Consider the following 17,172-nt stretch of genomic DNA (forward strand, 5'->3'; position numbering starts at 1 on the left):
GCCGCCTCGTGGAAGCTGGCTGCTCCAGGATAACCTTCCTTCTGTGTCCAGCTGGTGCTGGCTGTCAGCTGGGCCCTGGGTTCCCAGTGAGCCAGCCTGGGCTTCTTCACGTGGTGGTGGAGAGTCCCCCAGGGGCGAGCGCAGAAGCCTCCAGGGCCTCATGAGGCTCAGGCTGGCAAATCGCCCTGTGTCTCTTCTGCTTTGTTCTGCTCGTATTGAGGCACAGTCCAGCCTGGATTCAAGGTGTGAGGAAATAGACCACAGCTCTTGGTGGCGAGTAGCCGAGAATTTGTAGCAGTTTGTTTATTTTAAAAAATGTTTGAGTGTAGTTGACAGGTAGTCATCTTTAAGCCAGGATTTTATGCCCTGGCAGCCGTGACACTGAGTCCTTTCATTCAATTGTTTATCCATTATCTATTTTAAATTAATTTTCATTTTTAATTGAAAAATACACATAACAGAAAACTGACCATCTCAGCCATTTCTCGGTGGACAGTTCATGCCATTGAGTACTCGGCATTGTGGGGCAGCTATCACCAGCCTCTATCCACAGAACTCTTCGTCCTGCAAAACTGAAACTCTGTCCCCTTTTAAACAGCTCTGCTTTCCTCCCCTAGCAGCTGGCAGCCACCCTTCTACAGTCTGTCTCTGTGACATCATTCAGCGACTTGCAGAAATTCAGTGGACATTTATTATACATCCACTCCTTGTCAGACATTCTACTTAAGGCTCAGAGATGAGTAAACACTTCTGCACTTGAAAAATAGTCCAGAGAGTGAATGGCTTCATTTGGTGGCAAAACTCATGTGGGAGAAAAGCTTTAGCAACATATTCCCTCTGTCATTTTTACCCATTCCCATGACACATATTTACACATGTGATACACGTACAAGCTCCTGCTTCCCTCCATCTATTCAGTTCAACAGACTTTTTTGTTCCTTCTCTTTTTCTTCCTCCCTTCCTTCCTTCCTTCCTTCTTTCCTTCTCCCTTTCCCTTTCCCTTTCCGGATTTATATATTTATTTTAGAGGGAAGAGAGCGCATGCACACAAGTGGAGGGAGGGGCATAGGTGGAAGCAGACGCCACTGAGCACGGAGTCCAGACGTGGGGCTCAATCCCACGACTCTGAGATCATGACCTGAGCTGAAATCAAGAGTTAGATGCTTAACCCGGTGAGCTACCCAGGTGCTCCCAGTTGATCAGATGTTTAATGAGTGCCGGCTAAGTGCCCGTCTCTTTCTCTGCTCTGACTTCATAGCCCTTGGTAGATCAGCTGAGGCGGGGTAGGCCTGACCCAAGGTCACGATGCTTGGCAGAACTGAGAATGTCAGGGATTTCGGGGTTCTTGGCTGATTGTTCTGGGCTCCTTGCTTTAGGCCAGCCCATGGTGGTCCCACCTACAGAGAATGAGCTGGCACTGTGCTTGGGACCTGGGGTCCCTGCCCCAGCACAATGCAGCTCTGATCAAGAGAGCCTGGTGCCCCCGTTTCTCTGCCCTCTCCCATCATGGAAGGGAGGCTCAGAGGGAGAACTGCCCTCCACCCCCTGCCTCCACTAGGGGTGAGTGGCAGTCATCTTTCTCACTCATCTACCAGCTTGGTGGGTGAGCTGGTGGAGGGGGTGCCCCCGGGCCCCCACAATGGATTCCTCTCTCATGCTACTGATATTTCAAGAGGAAAACACTCAGCACTTGGAACGCTCCAGAGAGGGAGGCAGGGAGCAGAGAGGATTCTTGGCATTCCCCAGTGGGTCTGGGCTGGGGAATTTAGAGGAGATGCCTGCAGAGGCAGGTCAGGCCCTGGCGCTTGGTCACTGGGCTCTAGGGACACCCCCCCCGCCACCACCACTGTGCTGCCCCTTTCCCTGCCCCCTCCTGGCTGGCTGTCTGGCTTTCTTCTGTCCATCTTGGCGTCTTGGTCCCCGTCCCACGGTGCACTGCCTGTTTGGGATGATAAGTCGGCTGGTGGGGATTGGTTCCTTGATTCCTTTCATATCAAAAGGTCTCTGAGGGCCAATATAGACCATTCCCAGAGTAGGGTGGCCTTCCAGCCCCTTCTGGCGCCTTCTTGGGAAGAATAGTAAGCACTTAGGAGCCTTTGTGCTGAATTTTTGAAAAATCAGTGAGTGATGTCATGGCTCCTGTGTGCTGTGCCCTGAGTCAGACGCTTGCACACACATTGAATTCTTTCAGGCCTGGGAAGTCAGTGTCACTGTTCCTGCTGTGGGTCAGGATTTCGGCAGGGGCTCAGAGAGGATGGTGACCAGCTGGCAGCTCGAACTGATGGGGAGAGTTGGAGCTCGGGTCTGCCTGGCTTGCAGGTGGCTCCTGCCCCTGGGGGACAGAAGGACATTCCATCAGGATGTTCTGTGCATAGGGGAGGGCCTGGCTTCTAGCCAGTGGCTCTGCGTGGCTGTCCCTCCTCACTGCCAGCAGAACTTTGAGGAGCACGGTAACATAGAGCCCCACTGTGCTGCCGTCACAGCCTAACTCCTGTGCGGCTTGTGGCCTCTTGGCCTTCCTCACCGAACCCCCCCACCCCATCTCTGCCCAGCTGTCAGATCTCCCTCCTCCTTGCCCTCTGACTGCCTGTGCTGTCCCGTGCTCACCTTCCTGAGACCCAGAGTGGATCCTGTGACACCTTGACCTTTCCTGGGTCTCTTTGTATGGAGTAATGTGTCCCTTCCCTCAGCCCAGTGGCCTCAACCCTGTGCCTCTGATGCCTGGGGTCTTTCCTGCTCATATGTCCTATGCCCCTCAGCCCTGACCCCCAGGCACTGTGCTCTCCTGCCCCAGCGGCCATGCTCTTTCCTGCCTCAGTGCCTTTGCTCAGCCCCCACCTCAACCATTTGTGAAGGTCCAACCTGTCCTCCAGACCCGCTACAAGCTCAGGTTCTTACGATTCTCCCCATCATGGTGTTGAGTGGCTCCTGCACCCCCCGGCCCCATCTGTGCTGAGCACCTTTGGTGCCTTCTCTCATGTGAGCCTCACAACAACCCCATTTTACAGACAAGGAAATCAAGGCATAAAGCAAGGGATGTGGACTAGACATCCAAGCCTGTGTGCATAACCTGCGTGGTAGCTCCTATGTTGCCTCTTAGATGAAGACATGGCACTCCTGTCGTCTGCATGAGAGGATGAGCCGTTGGAGGGCAGAGGCTATGATTTGTCCCCAAACCTTATAATCCCAGGACCTGGGACCCCTGTGCTCTCAGCACCTGTTGGTCCTCAGTTGGGTTTCCCCAGGTTCCTTCTGCCCGACATATGGACACCGTGGACCGGAGCAGGATTAATCCATGCATCTGGAGGTCCCCTTGCTCCCTGGGAAGAGTATAGGAGGATATTATCTAGTTCCTGGTCCGAGCCTGTGCCCTGAGATTTGGGGCAGGGAGTCCACCAGATTGGAAGGTCTTGCTTAGAGGGCCTGACATTCCCAGTGTCCAGTGGCCAAGTCATGCTGTGCCTTCCCTATCAGGCTGTCACTTCTACTAGTTTTGTGATTCCGAAAGTTTTTCATATCTTCCCCAACTCTTCCTTCTTTGAAGGAGGAGGGGGAGAGATTAGATGCTAAACGGTTTGTGGATTTATTCAGATTTGCTCCAGTAAACTATTATATTTCCTGACAACGTTTCTACAGGCTTTGTCTTAACAATTTAGATCTGTTGGAGGCTGCCAAGCCAAACAGTTAGTTTTGGCTGCATGCACTCCCCTTTTACTGAAATATTACACATTCCTCTCCAGTGAGTGGGGTGTAAAAATAGATACTGGGCTCAGTTGTGGTCTTTCTGTTTTTAGAACGGACATGGCCAGCTGAGACCCAGTTCCCCACATGGGGTGACTGACGCCCAGTCCTGGCCTGGCTGGACAAAGCCCTCCCGCGCATCCTCCCTAGGGCTTCAGCTGGTGCCAGGGATGTTGGGGGTGGGCTGTCACCACGACTCCCCCATGTCCTGTCTCAAAGATTGCGTGCAACCGCAGAGTTGGGTCCTTCCCCCCAACCCCCGCCCCGACTTCCTGTCTGTACCCAGGGCAGGCAAGCAGGAGCGCTGACTCCTCAGCTGTGTCCTCCTGCGAGGCCCTTGCTGAGTGTTCCTTGGTGCTGGGGGACAGGATGGGCATCACCTCCCTTTCCGAGGGCACTCTCTCTTAGAAAAACAGCCCTTTTTTCCAGAAATAAGGAAATGGCACCTGGAATATCCTTGTCTTTCCACTTCGAGGTGCTCATCACAGGGTCTAGAGGGCACCTCCTCCCCCACTATACCTGTCAGTTTCAACGAGGCAGGGCTGTCCCCATCCCGCTCACTGATCTGTTGCAGTGTCAGGCCCCATCTCTCAGAACCTCTAGTATGGCATGACCTTCGAAGGCATGGCAGGAGGTGAGGGGGACGGAGTCCCCACCAGTCCCAGAACTGCAGGCTCTGGGAGAGTCCACAGGACAGGACGGTGGCTCAGCCGTAGTACTTGTGGGGAGCCTTGCAGCCCAGACTCCAGGGCCGGACACTGGGCACTCAAAATAGGGGTTCCAGACTAGCATTCACTCTGGCTCTGCTCTCCTGGCAGAGACACTCCCTACATGTCTCAGCCGTGGACAACAGGTACCATACGCTACGCCCCTGGTGACCAGAGGGAGGTGTGGGAGGAGCCAGGGCCCAGAGGGGACCCCCTGGGAATATTGCTGGCGCCCATGTAGAACTGAGAAGAGCAAAGAGCTTGTGTTCACCGAGCGCTTACTACACACCAGGCACTGGTCTCAGATGCAAACCCCGAGGGGCATCTGCTATCCTCCTTGGCAGTCTAGCAAGGCAAGAATGGTTATTTTTCCCTTTTTACCAAAAAAAGAAAAAAAGCCCAGGTTCAGGGTTAGGTAGCTGGTGGGTGGCTTTGCCTTCCCTGAGGCAGAGCAGGTTTGAGGGCAGGTGACTGGTTTGGTCCTGGTGGGCCAGGTGGGCAGTGCCCGTAAGCATTGTGGTTGGACGGCTGTCAGCGGGGGAAGCACGGGCAGAGCGGCCCTGGGAGCCCTGGTCTGGGAGAGTGGGGGGTGGCCGGCCATGGGGAAGCCAGTAGGGTGAAAGCACAGGAGAGAAAGGCAGTCACACCTCCTCTGAAATGGCACGTGGAGCTGAGACGATGGGTGCCACTTGCTTATGACCTGTGCAACTGCATGTCTTCGAAGATGAGCCCGAGGCACTTTTCACTGCCTTGGAGCTGCGTGAGTAGCCACCTTTGCAGATCACCCCCAGGGTAGGATGAGTGATCCCGGAAGGGGGCCCCCAGTCCTGGGAGGACCAGCCTTGTTTTCCCCCAGACCCTGCTCCACTCCAGTTGTGCTAGAGTTCCCGGAGTTTTGGAGCTCAGTGAGATGGATCTAGATGAGGCGGGGAGGAGACCTGCTCCTTTGATCTTTCCCACCCTGCTCGTCCCCAACAGGTGTGTGTTTAAAATACACGTAATGAACATGTTTCCTCCGGGTTAAGACCCAGCACCAGCGCTGTTGATCAGGGAGGACTGTTTTTTAAGGAGAGCGTAGTTCTATTTTCTTTGCAAAATTACAAACAGCACACACCCAGGGAAAAAGGCTTTGAAGCAGATATGCTAAAAAAATTTTCTTCTGTATGTTGTTTTCCCCATTTTTACCCCCAAAGCCCCCAAACCAAGTAGCCTCTAATGTCAGCATAGCTGTCTCTTGTAAACAGATGACACTGTCCCCTGAGGAATGCCACATGGCCTGCAATAACCCGAGGAGCCATGGGTACAGCCTCCGTTGTTTTACTCTGTTCAAGGTTGTTTCCAGCCAGTGCTGCTTGGGTGCCCTACAGTCTGGGAACCACTGTGACCCCCTCCTCTGCGCAGCATCCCTGGCTCAGTCCATGGCTGCCCTCCACATAGGCAAGTGCTCAGCCTAGCCTTCCAGAGGCTTCTGAGCAGAGATCCCACTGGAGAAATTGCTGATCCTAAAAAAGCCTGGGACTTGATGAAGTGCTCAGTTTTAAGTGCCTTCCTTACATTGCAATTTCCAGATCAAACTCAACTCTGTTCTAAGCCTTGGTCTCCACTTCCGAGGTATCTTTAGCAACTTGCTTATTTAAAGAAATCGTCATCTCTATGCCCACAGCCTCCCTGTATTCTGTTGTGGAATTTGGAAATATACAGAGTACTGAGAGTGGTTCATTCAGAAACAGTCCTTTAAAAATCAAATTAGATCATTAATGTGCTTACAAAAATCCTGCTATGGACAAGGCTTTCTGGTATTTATGTGAATGTGGTCCCCGGTGGCCACTGGCTTTTATACATGGCATGATGCCCAGCACAGCTTTAGGCCTGGAATCGCTGGATCCAGGTGGAGATCCAGCTACACCTAATGGATTAGTGACCTAGGACAGTTTGCTCAATTGCTCCAAATCTCCATTTGCTCATTTGTAGGGTGAAAAATTTTTTTAAAAACGCAGCCCAATGACAAGGAAAAGTGCGTGATGCGTTAGATGGACTCAGGATCCCACGGTTGGCAGATTCAGAGCTCTGATGTCTTCTCCTTAGGGTTCTCTTACAACAGTGAGCTTCGGGGCAGCCTGTGCTCGAGATTTGAACTTAGTTTCTCCTAGTCTCATCACCTTTTGTCTCTTGAGCCTTGATGAGAGACCTCTGGCCATCAGGGAGAGGTCTTTAGGAGAAGTCAGACTGAGTGCATGTGCTGCTGTCTGGGTTCAGAGCCTACAGTTTGCACGGGAAAAGCAATGTTTTCATCCTTCCTTAACAAACATGTCTGTGCCCATTGGGGTGAGTCTGGGCAAGTGCTCTTTATAAAACCAAGTGAAGGGATATATGTTAAAGTCATAAAGAACCATGTTTTGTGTATTAAGTTAGCACAGTTTTTATTTATTTTTTAAAAGATTTTATTTATTTATTCATGAGAGATGCACAGAGAGAGGCAGAGACAAAGGCAGAGGGAGAAGCAGGCTCCCTGCAGGGAGCCCGATGTGGGACTTGATCCTAGGACCCTGGGATCATGACCTGAGCCAAAGGCAGATGCTCAACCACTAGCCACCCAGGTGCCCCAACTTAGTTTTTAAATTATGCTGTTCCCTCACGGAATCAGTAACTGAGAATATACTCTGATATATCACTGCCGGCATTAGAACCTGGGGCAGCTCTGGAAAACAGATAAGCAAGTGTGCATCTAGAACCATAAAAGAGGAAAGGAGGAAAGGTTTAAACCTTTTGCATTTTGATATTTACTTCTGGGAAGGTATCTGAAGAAACTAGTGCCACACGAGGAAGAGCTGTATGCATGATGATGGTTGTGGCAGCCTTAATTAGAACAGTGCAGAGTAGAAGTAGCCAGTTGTCCATTAGAAAGACAATAGCTAAGGACCTGGTAGGGCAGCTCCATGATGAAATTCCTTGTGCCTGGGACAGATTATGGTTCTAAAGACCATGTAACACCATGGATGGTGCTTACGATTAAGTATAAAAAACAATATCCCAAGTTATTTATTTATTTATTTATTTATTTATTTATTTATTTATTTATTTATTTTGAAAGGTTTTATTTATTTATTCATGAGAGACACGGAGAGAGAGAGGCAGAGACACAGGCAGAGGGAGAAGCAGGCTCCATGCAGGGAAATGGAACTCAATCCCAGGTTTCCAGGATCACGCCCTGGGCTGAAGGTGGTGCTAAACCACTGAGCCACCCGGACTGCCCTTTATTTTGTTTTTTAGAGAGAAAGAGAAAGGGGATGGGTGGGGCAGAGGGAGAGAGAGAGAAAGCATCTCAAGCAGGCTTCATGCCCAGTGTGGAGCCCGATGTAGGGCTGGGTCTCATGACCCTCAGATCATGACCTGAGCTGAAATCAAGGGTTGGGTGCTCACCTGACTGTGCCACCCAGGTGCCCCAACAATACCTCAAATTACATGCATAACAGAATCACAACCTCCTAAAATGTGTGTATGAAAACAGTGATGTAAAATACGAAAGTTAGCAGTTATGGGAGAAGGAAAGCTTATGAATGACTTCTTCTTTTCTAATTCCTAAACTCTCTGTATTGTAGTTTTATTATGTTTATTTTAAAAAGCTGAAGGGGATCTGAGGGAGAAGTAGGGAGGAAGACAGGAACATTCAAGATGGATCATAGGAATGGTTGTTGAGGCCACACATTGCTTACTGTGCAGAGCCTGGGAGACTACACCCTCCAGTGTGTTCTGCGTGAGCCAGGGCCTCGGTGTCCTTCCGTCTCATGATGTGTCCTCCCGCACAGCACAGCACTGGCCTTGTGAGAGGTTGCTGTGCTCAGCAGCCTTGAATCGAGGAGAGCATTTCTGGGACACTCAGGCACAGCGTGGACCCTGCGCTGGCCTTGGGGGTTTGTGGTCTCCAGTGGGTGACAGCATCCTGGCTTATGGGACTGGGAACAAGGTCAGAGATGCAGAGTACTGATGAGTGAGAGCATCTCCACCGAGGCCCTGTCTGCGGGACACACTGTATTGCTCAGCTTGTGCTGCCATAACAAATACCACAGGGAGGAGGGAGGGGGTTTAAACAGCAGACCTCATTTCTCGCAGTTCTGGAGGCTGGAAGGTCCTAGTGCCCGTGTGACGGGGTTCTGGTGAGAACTCGCTTCCCTGCTTGCAGACAGCAGCCTCCTGTGTACCTGGATGGCGGGAGAGCTCATTGCTCTGGAGTCTCTTTTTAGAAGGACACTGATCCCATCATGGGGGCCCCACTCTCATGACATGCTCACCTCACAAAGGCCCCACCTCCTCATACATCACTTCGGGAGTTAGGGCTTCCACTTAAGAATTTGAACATGCGGTCTCCAGCAGCTGTGAAGACAGTGTCAGGCAAGGGGGCAAGGGTCGGGTCCCCATGGCCGCCCTTAAGCCCACCCTTGACTTTCTTGCTTTAGTACAGGAAAGCAGGGTCTGGCTCTGTTGCTGTCTTGTCCACCACCTGCCCCCATGGGTGGGGAGCGATGGGCCTGGGTGCTGGGGCTGGGTGCTGACCCTCACTGCTGTGAGGTGTTGTGCTGAGCCTCACACCTTCTTCATCACCTTCCCGGGGTGGGTGGTCACTGCCAGACAGCCCCTCCTCTAGAAGGTGCTGGAATCCCTCTTGGGACAAGTGGGTGCTCTGTTCACCAGGCAGAGAAGCCCGAGTTCTCAGTGAGTGGGAATCTCCACGCTGCTGGTGGCATGCAGTGGGGCAGGGCCGGGGTGTCAGGGTTTCTGCTGTGGTAGGTGTGCACACGGCAGCCCTGGAGATAAGCCCTCAGGACAGAAACTTTCAGCAGCTGGGTTCAGGTGGTCGGGTGGGCGAGGTGTGGGGGGCACACCCATCGTGGTGGATTGTAAGGCTTACTCTTTCCTCCTCTCTGTCCCGGCTCTAGAGTCAGATGGAGTTCAGTGTCTGTTCCCTTTCCATCCAAGAGCCGGGCAGTGGCATGGCCAGCGAGCCGAGACAGCTGTCAAAAGCCTGCCAGGGCTCCCAGGCCCTCCGGCCCTCTCAGGGCAGCAAGTCCTCCAGCCTGGATGCCCTGGGTCCTGCCCGGAAGGAGGAGGAAGCTTCCTTCTGGAAGATTAATGCAGAGCGGTCCCGGGGAGAGGGGCCCGAGGCTGAGTTCCAGTCGCTGACCCCCAGCCAGATCAAGTCCATGGAGAAAGGTGAAAAGGTCCTGCCTGCCTGTTACCGGCAGGATCCCGCCCTGAAGGACAGGGAGGCCAAGGGGGAAAGGCCCAGCAACCTTCGCCAGGAGCAGCGTGTCCTTCCTTGCACCAGCATCGAGCCCGAGAGGGCCCAGCCTGTCCCGGCCTGCACCAGCACCGTGAAAGAAGCCACCCTGTCCGAACCTGGGGGGAAGCTGCCCTCTCCTGAGGACCGCCGGGAGGACCTGGAGGATGTAGAGGATGCGCTGTTCTCGGAACCCATGCCTACACAGGTGGGTGGCCCCTCCCTCCAGGAGTGACCCAGGGGGGCCTCCCACAGGATGGGTGGGCCACCAATGCCCGTGCTTTCTTCTTCCCCTTCCCCTTCTTTCTCCTGCTCATTCCTTGGGATGATTTGGGGGATCAGGAGAGCTGGGTTATTAACTCAGCGACTGATAAACATGCAGGGAGATGTGTTTCTTGGGTCTGTCTTGGTGCCATGACTTGTTTGTCTGTTACACGTAGATGTTGCAGATGCCCGCTGCCCTTCCCTGGGTGTGTGAGGGCAGGGCAGGGAGGGCCTGCAGCGGGGCAGTGAGCACAGGAGCTCCCAGGGAGAAGGCGGTCAGCATGGGAGGGATTTGGATACCAACCAGCTGAGATGTCTGTAAAGTCGGGTGGGGGTGTTGGGGAGGAAGGGACCAGCAGATGCCCCAAAGGGGGCATGGAGGAAGCAGGCAGGACCCCTGAGCTTCCACCAAGCGTGGTCGCGCTTGTTCTCAGGGACCACAGGAGACTCTTGCTTCAAGGAGTGATTGGCAGCTACTCATTGCCAAATAGGACAGTGTTGTATGTCCCGGGAGGAATCCTAAGAAAGGAATTCTTTTTGGGGGGAAGCAAAAGAAGCATCTGAGAAGTTTGCGGGTGAGAGGAATGTGTCATGAAGAAAGGGACAGACCAGAAGAGTGGGGTGAATGGCTTCTGAGTGCTTGCCAGTTTCTTTGTGAGAGCCTTGACCATTGTCTTTACCAGTTGGTCTGCATTGCTTAAGAGATTGAGACAGTGAAGAGCACAGTGTGTTTGGTTATGACTTTAAACGGCTTCAGTGTTGGAGGATTGCACAAAACAAACAAAAAATACAAACGCAACCCAAAGTCATTGTATTTCACGACGCAGAATACTAACCACTATCTGATCATGGCCCAAAGTCATGATATTTCAGAGGGAGGCCTTGGTTTTGAGATATTGCTTTGTGCTGAACAAAGCAGTGGTTTGGTTATAGGCATGTCTGAACTGTTACTGGAGAACATCGTGGATTGCTTTTGCACCTGAGTGAGAACACAAACAAGGTCTGTGTCCCATCCATCTTGGAGATGACAGCGCTTCCTGGAGCACTGATGCTTCCTAACTTTCAGACACTTTCTGCATGCGTGGGAGTGTGTGCGGAGTCCTGAGGCAGGGAGGGAAGTGGGGATGGGAAGGAGCCACCTGCTCACAAATGAGGGTGGCCAGAGGGAGGAAGAGAGGAGTTTGTAGGATTTTGGAGCCTGGGGAAGTTACCTATTGACAAGGCAGGCGGTCGCACTTGAGGGACAACCCCCCCCCGTGTGTGCCTTGTTGGTTTTCTCCACGTTTCGAGCATCTGGACTCTATGGCTGTCCTTTTTTTCCCCTTCTTCTAACACATATTTTTGAAAATGTTTGCTGTGGTTAAATACACATAACATAAAATAAGCTGTATTGAGTATACAGCCCTGTGGTATCAGATACGTTCACAGCGTTACGTACCACCACCAGCCAGCCACAGAAGTCCTTCATCTTGAAGAATGGAACTCTGTCCCCATTAAACAACTCCCTGTTCCCTCCTCCCCCCAGCCCCTGGCAGCCACTGTTCTACTTGATATTTCTGTGAATTTGATACTCTTGGTACCTCCTCTAAGTGGAATCATACAGTTTCCATCATTCTGTGTCTGGCTTATCTCACTCAGTGTGATGTCCTCAAGGTCCATCCACATTGTAGCCTGTGACAGAATTTCTTTCCTCTTTGAGGCTGAATAATATTCCACTGTATGGATTTACCACATTTCGTGTATCCATCATCTGTGGATGGCCACTGGGTGGCTTCTGCCTCTTGGCTACCGTGAACAAGGCTGCCATGAACACAGCTGTACAAACATCTGTTCGAGACCCTGTTTTCCGTTCTTTGGGATATAGAGCTGGGAGAGGAACGGATGGATCACGTGGTGATTCTGTGTGGAACTTTTTGAGGAACCACCATATTGTTTCCACAGTGGCGGCGCCATTTTACATTCCCTCAGCAGCGCGGGAGAGGGCCAGTTTCTCCACATCCCTGCCAACACTTGTTTTCTTTCTTCTTTCGTCACAGCTGTCCTGATGGTGGGGAGATGGTACCAATAGGCCATCGTGGTCTCAGTTGGCATGTCTCCAGGGGTTAGTGATGTTGGCTGTCTTTTCATGTTGCTTATCAGCCAGTTGTATATCTTTTCTGGAGAAGTGTCTGTTCCGATCCCTTGTCTGGTTTTAACAGTTGAGTTTTGTGGTGTTGAGCTGTGGTCCTCGTCTGGGTGTCTCCTGGAATGGGGTTCCAGGTGCTTCCACTCCTCTCTCAGCAGATGACCTCGTGAGTTGCCCTCCTGAAGAAGGGGAGCCCTGTGACAGGAGCTCCGTCTCCCCTCCATCAGCGGTACCTCAGCTTTCCGGCCTGTCCTCCTCGGTGTCCTCACCATCTTAAGCCAGCGTTTTCGGCACCTCCCTGTCCTGCCTGCTATGGTACCCTGCCCGGTGGCTTTGCCCTCTCCTGTGTCTCTGACCTTCGCACCCAGCTGCTCCTTCTTCCAGATATGCCAGACTCTCCTCCGTGCCTCCCTAGTGATCTTTCTCTGGTACTTGGCACCTGGGTCTTCCTCTGAAGGAAGCTTTTATGTAAAATATGTGAGAGTCCTAATGGTAAAGCGACGCAGAAAAGGGTGTGTAGGGGGTGTGGGCAAAGACAACACATGGAATCCTCTGAAAGAACAGATTTCTGGGTGCAGAGCAGAGAGAGATACTAACCTCATTGAAGAAACAGGTAGGAAAGCAGAGAGAGGACAATTTGCCTGAGTTCTTTTGGGTTTTCACATTTTGGCGCACTTTGTATCAGTGTCAGATGCAGCCAGACCGGCCTGAGACAAGCTTCAAGGGAACCGGCTTATTAATTCATTGGTGCCATTGTCTCCATGGAAGCATTTTGCCATATGCCAGCTCCATGGAGGGCAGAGCAACAATGCGTCCTTGCCCATGAAGGCTGCACCCCGCCGAGTGGATATGCATGCTTGTGTTAAAGAGCATCCGAAAGACCATGGTTTGTTCTCTGATTCCACAGTGACTGCATTTCAACATGCCTGTCCATGCACAAATAGAAAAGATACATTTTTTTCCTTTTCTCTATAAGTTGCTTGACTTGCCCGGGGACAGACGGAAGAAAGTGCTGGATCCTGGCAGAGTGTGGCTCACATTGAAATTTATTTCATTTTCTGGTTCCAAGCACTGAGGCAAAATGAGGTCGGGGAGCCTCTGACATGGAAGCAAGCTATTTCATTTGGGTCAATTTAAATGAGATGCTGTTTTTAGATTATGTATAACTAAAAAAAAAAAAAACCCTAAAAAAAAAACCAAGCCGTGTCTTACTTTGGTGTTTATGTCCCTTCTACAGGTCACCTCAAGTAATGTCGTCTTGAAGACAGGATTTGATTTTCTGGACAACTGGTAAAATGTATTAGACCAAATAATAATGATAAAACCAAGAACCCCTAAGTGTTTTCCAAAGTGGTGTGGTGGAGGAGGATAAAACAGGCAGTATTTCCCTGTGTATTTTCCTGGTTCTGTACACTTTTCTTAATCATTTGGAAACTGGTATATATTGCCTTGTCCAGATTTCCAGTTTTTTCTCTTTTTGGTAAGGCCAGATATATATGCTATTTTCAATGATTTGATAACAGAAGTTTTGCATTTGGAATTTTTAAAGACTGTAGATCTTCTACATAAAGCTTCTGTTCCCAGTTCTACCAAATTTCACCCCGCTCAGAGCAAGAGTTTTCTCATTGTGTCACAAAAGTTGTAAAAGTGATTTCCGTCTCTTTCTCCTTTAGCCTCTCCCCTTTATATTGATCAGGTGAACTCTGTTGGGGGGTTGTTGGTGATGTCCTCAGCAGTAGTGGCTCCAGCACTCTGGCTGGCTGTAACCATGGAAAGATGACACCACCACCTCCCCCTACCCCCCAGTGCCCCTAGTTCCTACCCAGCGTTCCCAGCTGTCCAGGGCTTCCTGAAGCCACCCTTCTTGCCTTGTGTGCCACCCTCCACCCTCAACATTTCCAGGAAACAGACTGTTGGCACATAGCAGAAATGGTCCTAAGCTGCCCTGATAACATATTCAAATTATTCATCATTGTTTAAGAAGAGTTGCATGTTTAAAAGTTTTATATTAACTTCTCATTATTTTGTATCTAGGTTTAGAGGTTGTAGGGCTACCACTTTTCTTGGGTGTGTACTTGTTTCTTTTTGGAAGTTCTTTGCTACCTAGTGGCCTGGTGGATGGATGTTCCCTGTCCTGAGCATCTGCAGGAGTAAGGGCAGATGGCAGGTATCAGAAGACAGGACTCTCCTGATTAGTTGGGTTAGAACCTTCCAGCATGAGTCTGGAAGGGACAATGGACATCCTTCATCCTGAGGACTGATCAGACTCTCCTGATGGATCTCCCTCTGCATCCCTGGCCATCAGCAGAAGTGGAAGAGTCAAGTTTCTGTATCGCCCTGCAGTGTACCTTGGAGACCTTGGCAGTCGTTCCAAAGGCATCTCTTAGAGTGAGACTTTGCTACCCACTGCTGCTTGGTGGAGGCAGCTCCGAGGCCGCCGGGGAAGCAGGGCGAGGGGCAGGGCGAGGAGGAGCGTGGGCCTCACCCCGGGAAGCCTGTGCCCTGACCAGTGGCTCTGAGCTGCGTGAGCCTGCCAGACGTGCCCGAGTGTGATCTACACATTGTCTCTCACTGTGTTCTCCTCACCCGAAGCCTTAATCCACCCCTACGAGTCCTGCCAGTGAGCACCCAGTTTCAGTATCAAAGTGTGTCTTTTTAAAAATGCATTCCTGTTTTATACAACCTTCTTACGTGATTTCAAGACTATCTTATCTGGCTCTGAGGTAAAGCACGTGACAACTTTTTTTCCGGGAACGGTTCTGCCAAAGCTGTGCCCTGGCCAACTTTTGGGTTGGTTTCTGCCAATCGCATTATATCCCTAAGCCTCATTTGGTCTCTTAAGGTTGTGGGTTTGACCTTCCTGCTTTGGTGACTGGCTGTATTATGGCAAATATAGGTCCTTATTCTACCATTTAAAGATAGTTGAAACGTGCCAGGAAAAAAGGGTTTCTAGCCTGGTGGAGAGGGAAAGAGGGGCCTAGGCTAGCTGGCCCAGCAGCTAGTGCTCGCCCCCAGGTCAGCCCCGACCGCCTGGCTCCCGGCCCGCGCTCCTTCAGAACCCAGGCTCGCAAACACAGTTCCTTAAAAGAGCGAGAGGGATGTACGGGTGTGAGTTTGTATTCGTTGGTGCTGATGTAGCAGGGAGGAATGAACTACATCCGGGAAGTTAGCCCAAGGTGATCTGTCTCCTCCTGGGAGATGATTCTCATTTCCTGCCAACCTTCTCATAAAGCCCAGTTTATTCCTTTCATGTTCTCCTGGGAGCTGAGGGGCCGCGGGGTTGGCTGGAAGCCTCTGCCCCCCTAGTGCCACCGGGAGTCGCGACTCCGAGGTGCTTAGTCATCTCTTACCACAGCATTTCAAGTTTCGTAATGGCCAGCCTCCTGAGATTAAATGTAAAGTCAAAACTTAGGGAATCCTAGAGTCTGTTGCTTTGCCCTGCTTTCAGAAGTAAGGGACTGCGAGAGGGAGAAGTGGAGGCCCAGAGGGCCACCCCCCCACCCGCACATCTCCTCACCCCGGGCAGTCTGCAGGGACGGTCCTGCCCCGCCCTCCTGGGGACCTTGTTCCGTGTGTCCACGGAAGGACAGATTAAGCTCTTAGGTGTGCCACCCACCTCCCCCCCACCCCTGCCCATGTATCAGGGTGGCGTTTCTAGAAGCAAAAATTTATATTTATTATTTTAAAAATACACACTTTTCGACTGAAGCCTGTATTTGGTTTGGGTGCCCACCCCACACCCTCATTCTGTGCACTTGAATTCAGCTCAAGGATTTAGTGTTTTGCTTTGGGTGACTGTTGTGCAAAGTCTCCCCCAGGAAGTCAGAAACCAGTTTCAGTTCTTTGACTTGGGGGTCCCTACCCCGCTCTCTGGGTTTGGGAGTGCTGCCCACATGGGGACTGCTGGGGCCTGTCACCCGGCCCTTGCCACACACGGCCCCCACGTGGATGTCAGAGCCACCTCCCTTTCTTTGCTCCTCCCTTTCTTTGATACACCTTTTCAAGAAAATGAAAAATTCTTACTGACAACTTGTAACTTGGTTGTATTTTATATTAATAGCCTTTAATAAAGCCATTTAAAATATGCTAGGTGTGTCTCTTTGGGGCCTCTACTGAAGTCTGGAAGCTGATCAGGACGATTGCTGTCGAGCACAGAGGAGGAGGATTTGTACTCCTTAAGCAGCGTGAAACCTCTTCTGGAAACCCACTGTGCACAGGCCTGACTCGTTCTCCCTGCAGGTTGGCAGGATGTGGTGACCGAGGTGCCCAGGCCCCTAGCAGTCAGGGCAGGCTGGATCCTGGAGGGCTCCTGTCTAGCCAGCAGGTGACGTGGAACCCATGTCTTCCCAGAGACAAGCTTATCGAATCTAGTGACTAACTCAGAAGAGCAGATGGGATCTCCCTGAAAGCTCCCACCTTGAATCTGATTGAAGTGGATTTTTTTGGGAAGAAATACAAGCTTAAGTATAGCCAGCAGTCCTATTCCAGCCATTCAGGTGCAGGTGGTAAGTTACCGACTACAGATGGAAGGGAATTTTTATTTTTTATTTTATTTTTTTAAGATTATTTATTTATTTATTTATTTATTTATTCATGAGAGACACAGAGAGGCAGAGACACAGGCAGAGGGAGAAGCAGGCTCCATGCAGGGAGCCCGATGTGGGACTTGATCCCAGGGACTTGACGCCCTGAGCAAATGCTCAACCACTGAGCCACCCAGGTGCCCCTGTAAGGGAATTTTTAGATTCAATTTTCCGTATTAAAAAAGCTTTTAAAACTAGTACTTCTCAGGAATATGGTGATTCAGGCTGACAGCCTTCTGACTTACCATCCTGCCCACTGGGGCCTTGCTGCCTCGGGCACTGGGTTCCTGGGTGAGCAAGTGATTGGACTTGCTGACTTGTTGGTGTGCAGTGGTTGTGATGACGGTTCGGAGACCACAGGCATCTGGATTATTGTATCGATCCATTATGAGAGGAATCAGAATCACTCCCAAGCTTATAGGTCTGACAGCTTACGGTAGCTCAGTATGTGGTACAAATACATATATATTTGTATTC

At 51.1% G+C, this 17,172-nt stretch overlaps 1 protein-coding gene across 1 annotated transcript in view; it reads left to right on the forward strand.

Moving 5' to 3' along the window:
* Window positions 1-16,198, forward strand: part of C4H1orf198 (chromosome 4 C1orf198 homolog) — a 33,653-nt gene extending 17,455 nt beyond the window's left edge. Inside the window, exons 3-4 of the mRNA XM_038533934.1 lie at window positions 9,383-9,931; window positions 13,350-16,198. Of these exons, the coding sequence (XP_038389862.1) occupies window positions 9,383-9,931; window positions 13,350-13,406 (606 nt within the window). The 3' untranslated portion in view covers window positions 13,407-16,198. The remainder of the gene's footprint in view (window positions 1-9,382; window positions 9,932-13,349) is intronic.
* The last annotated feature ends 974 nt before the right edge of the window (window positions 16,199-17,172 follow it).

This window comes from Canis lupus, chromosome 4 (assembly GCF_011100685.1).
Source record: "Canis lupus familiaris isolate Mischka breed German Shepherd chromosome 4, alternate assembly UU_Cfam_GSD_1.0, whole genome shotgun sequence".
NCBI lineage: Eukaryota > Metazoa > Chordata > Mammalia > Carnivora > Canidae > Canis > Canis lupus.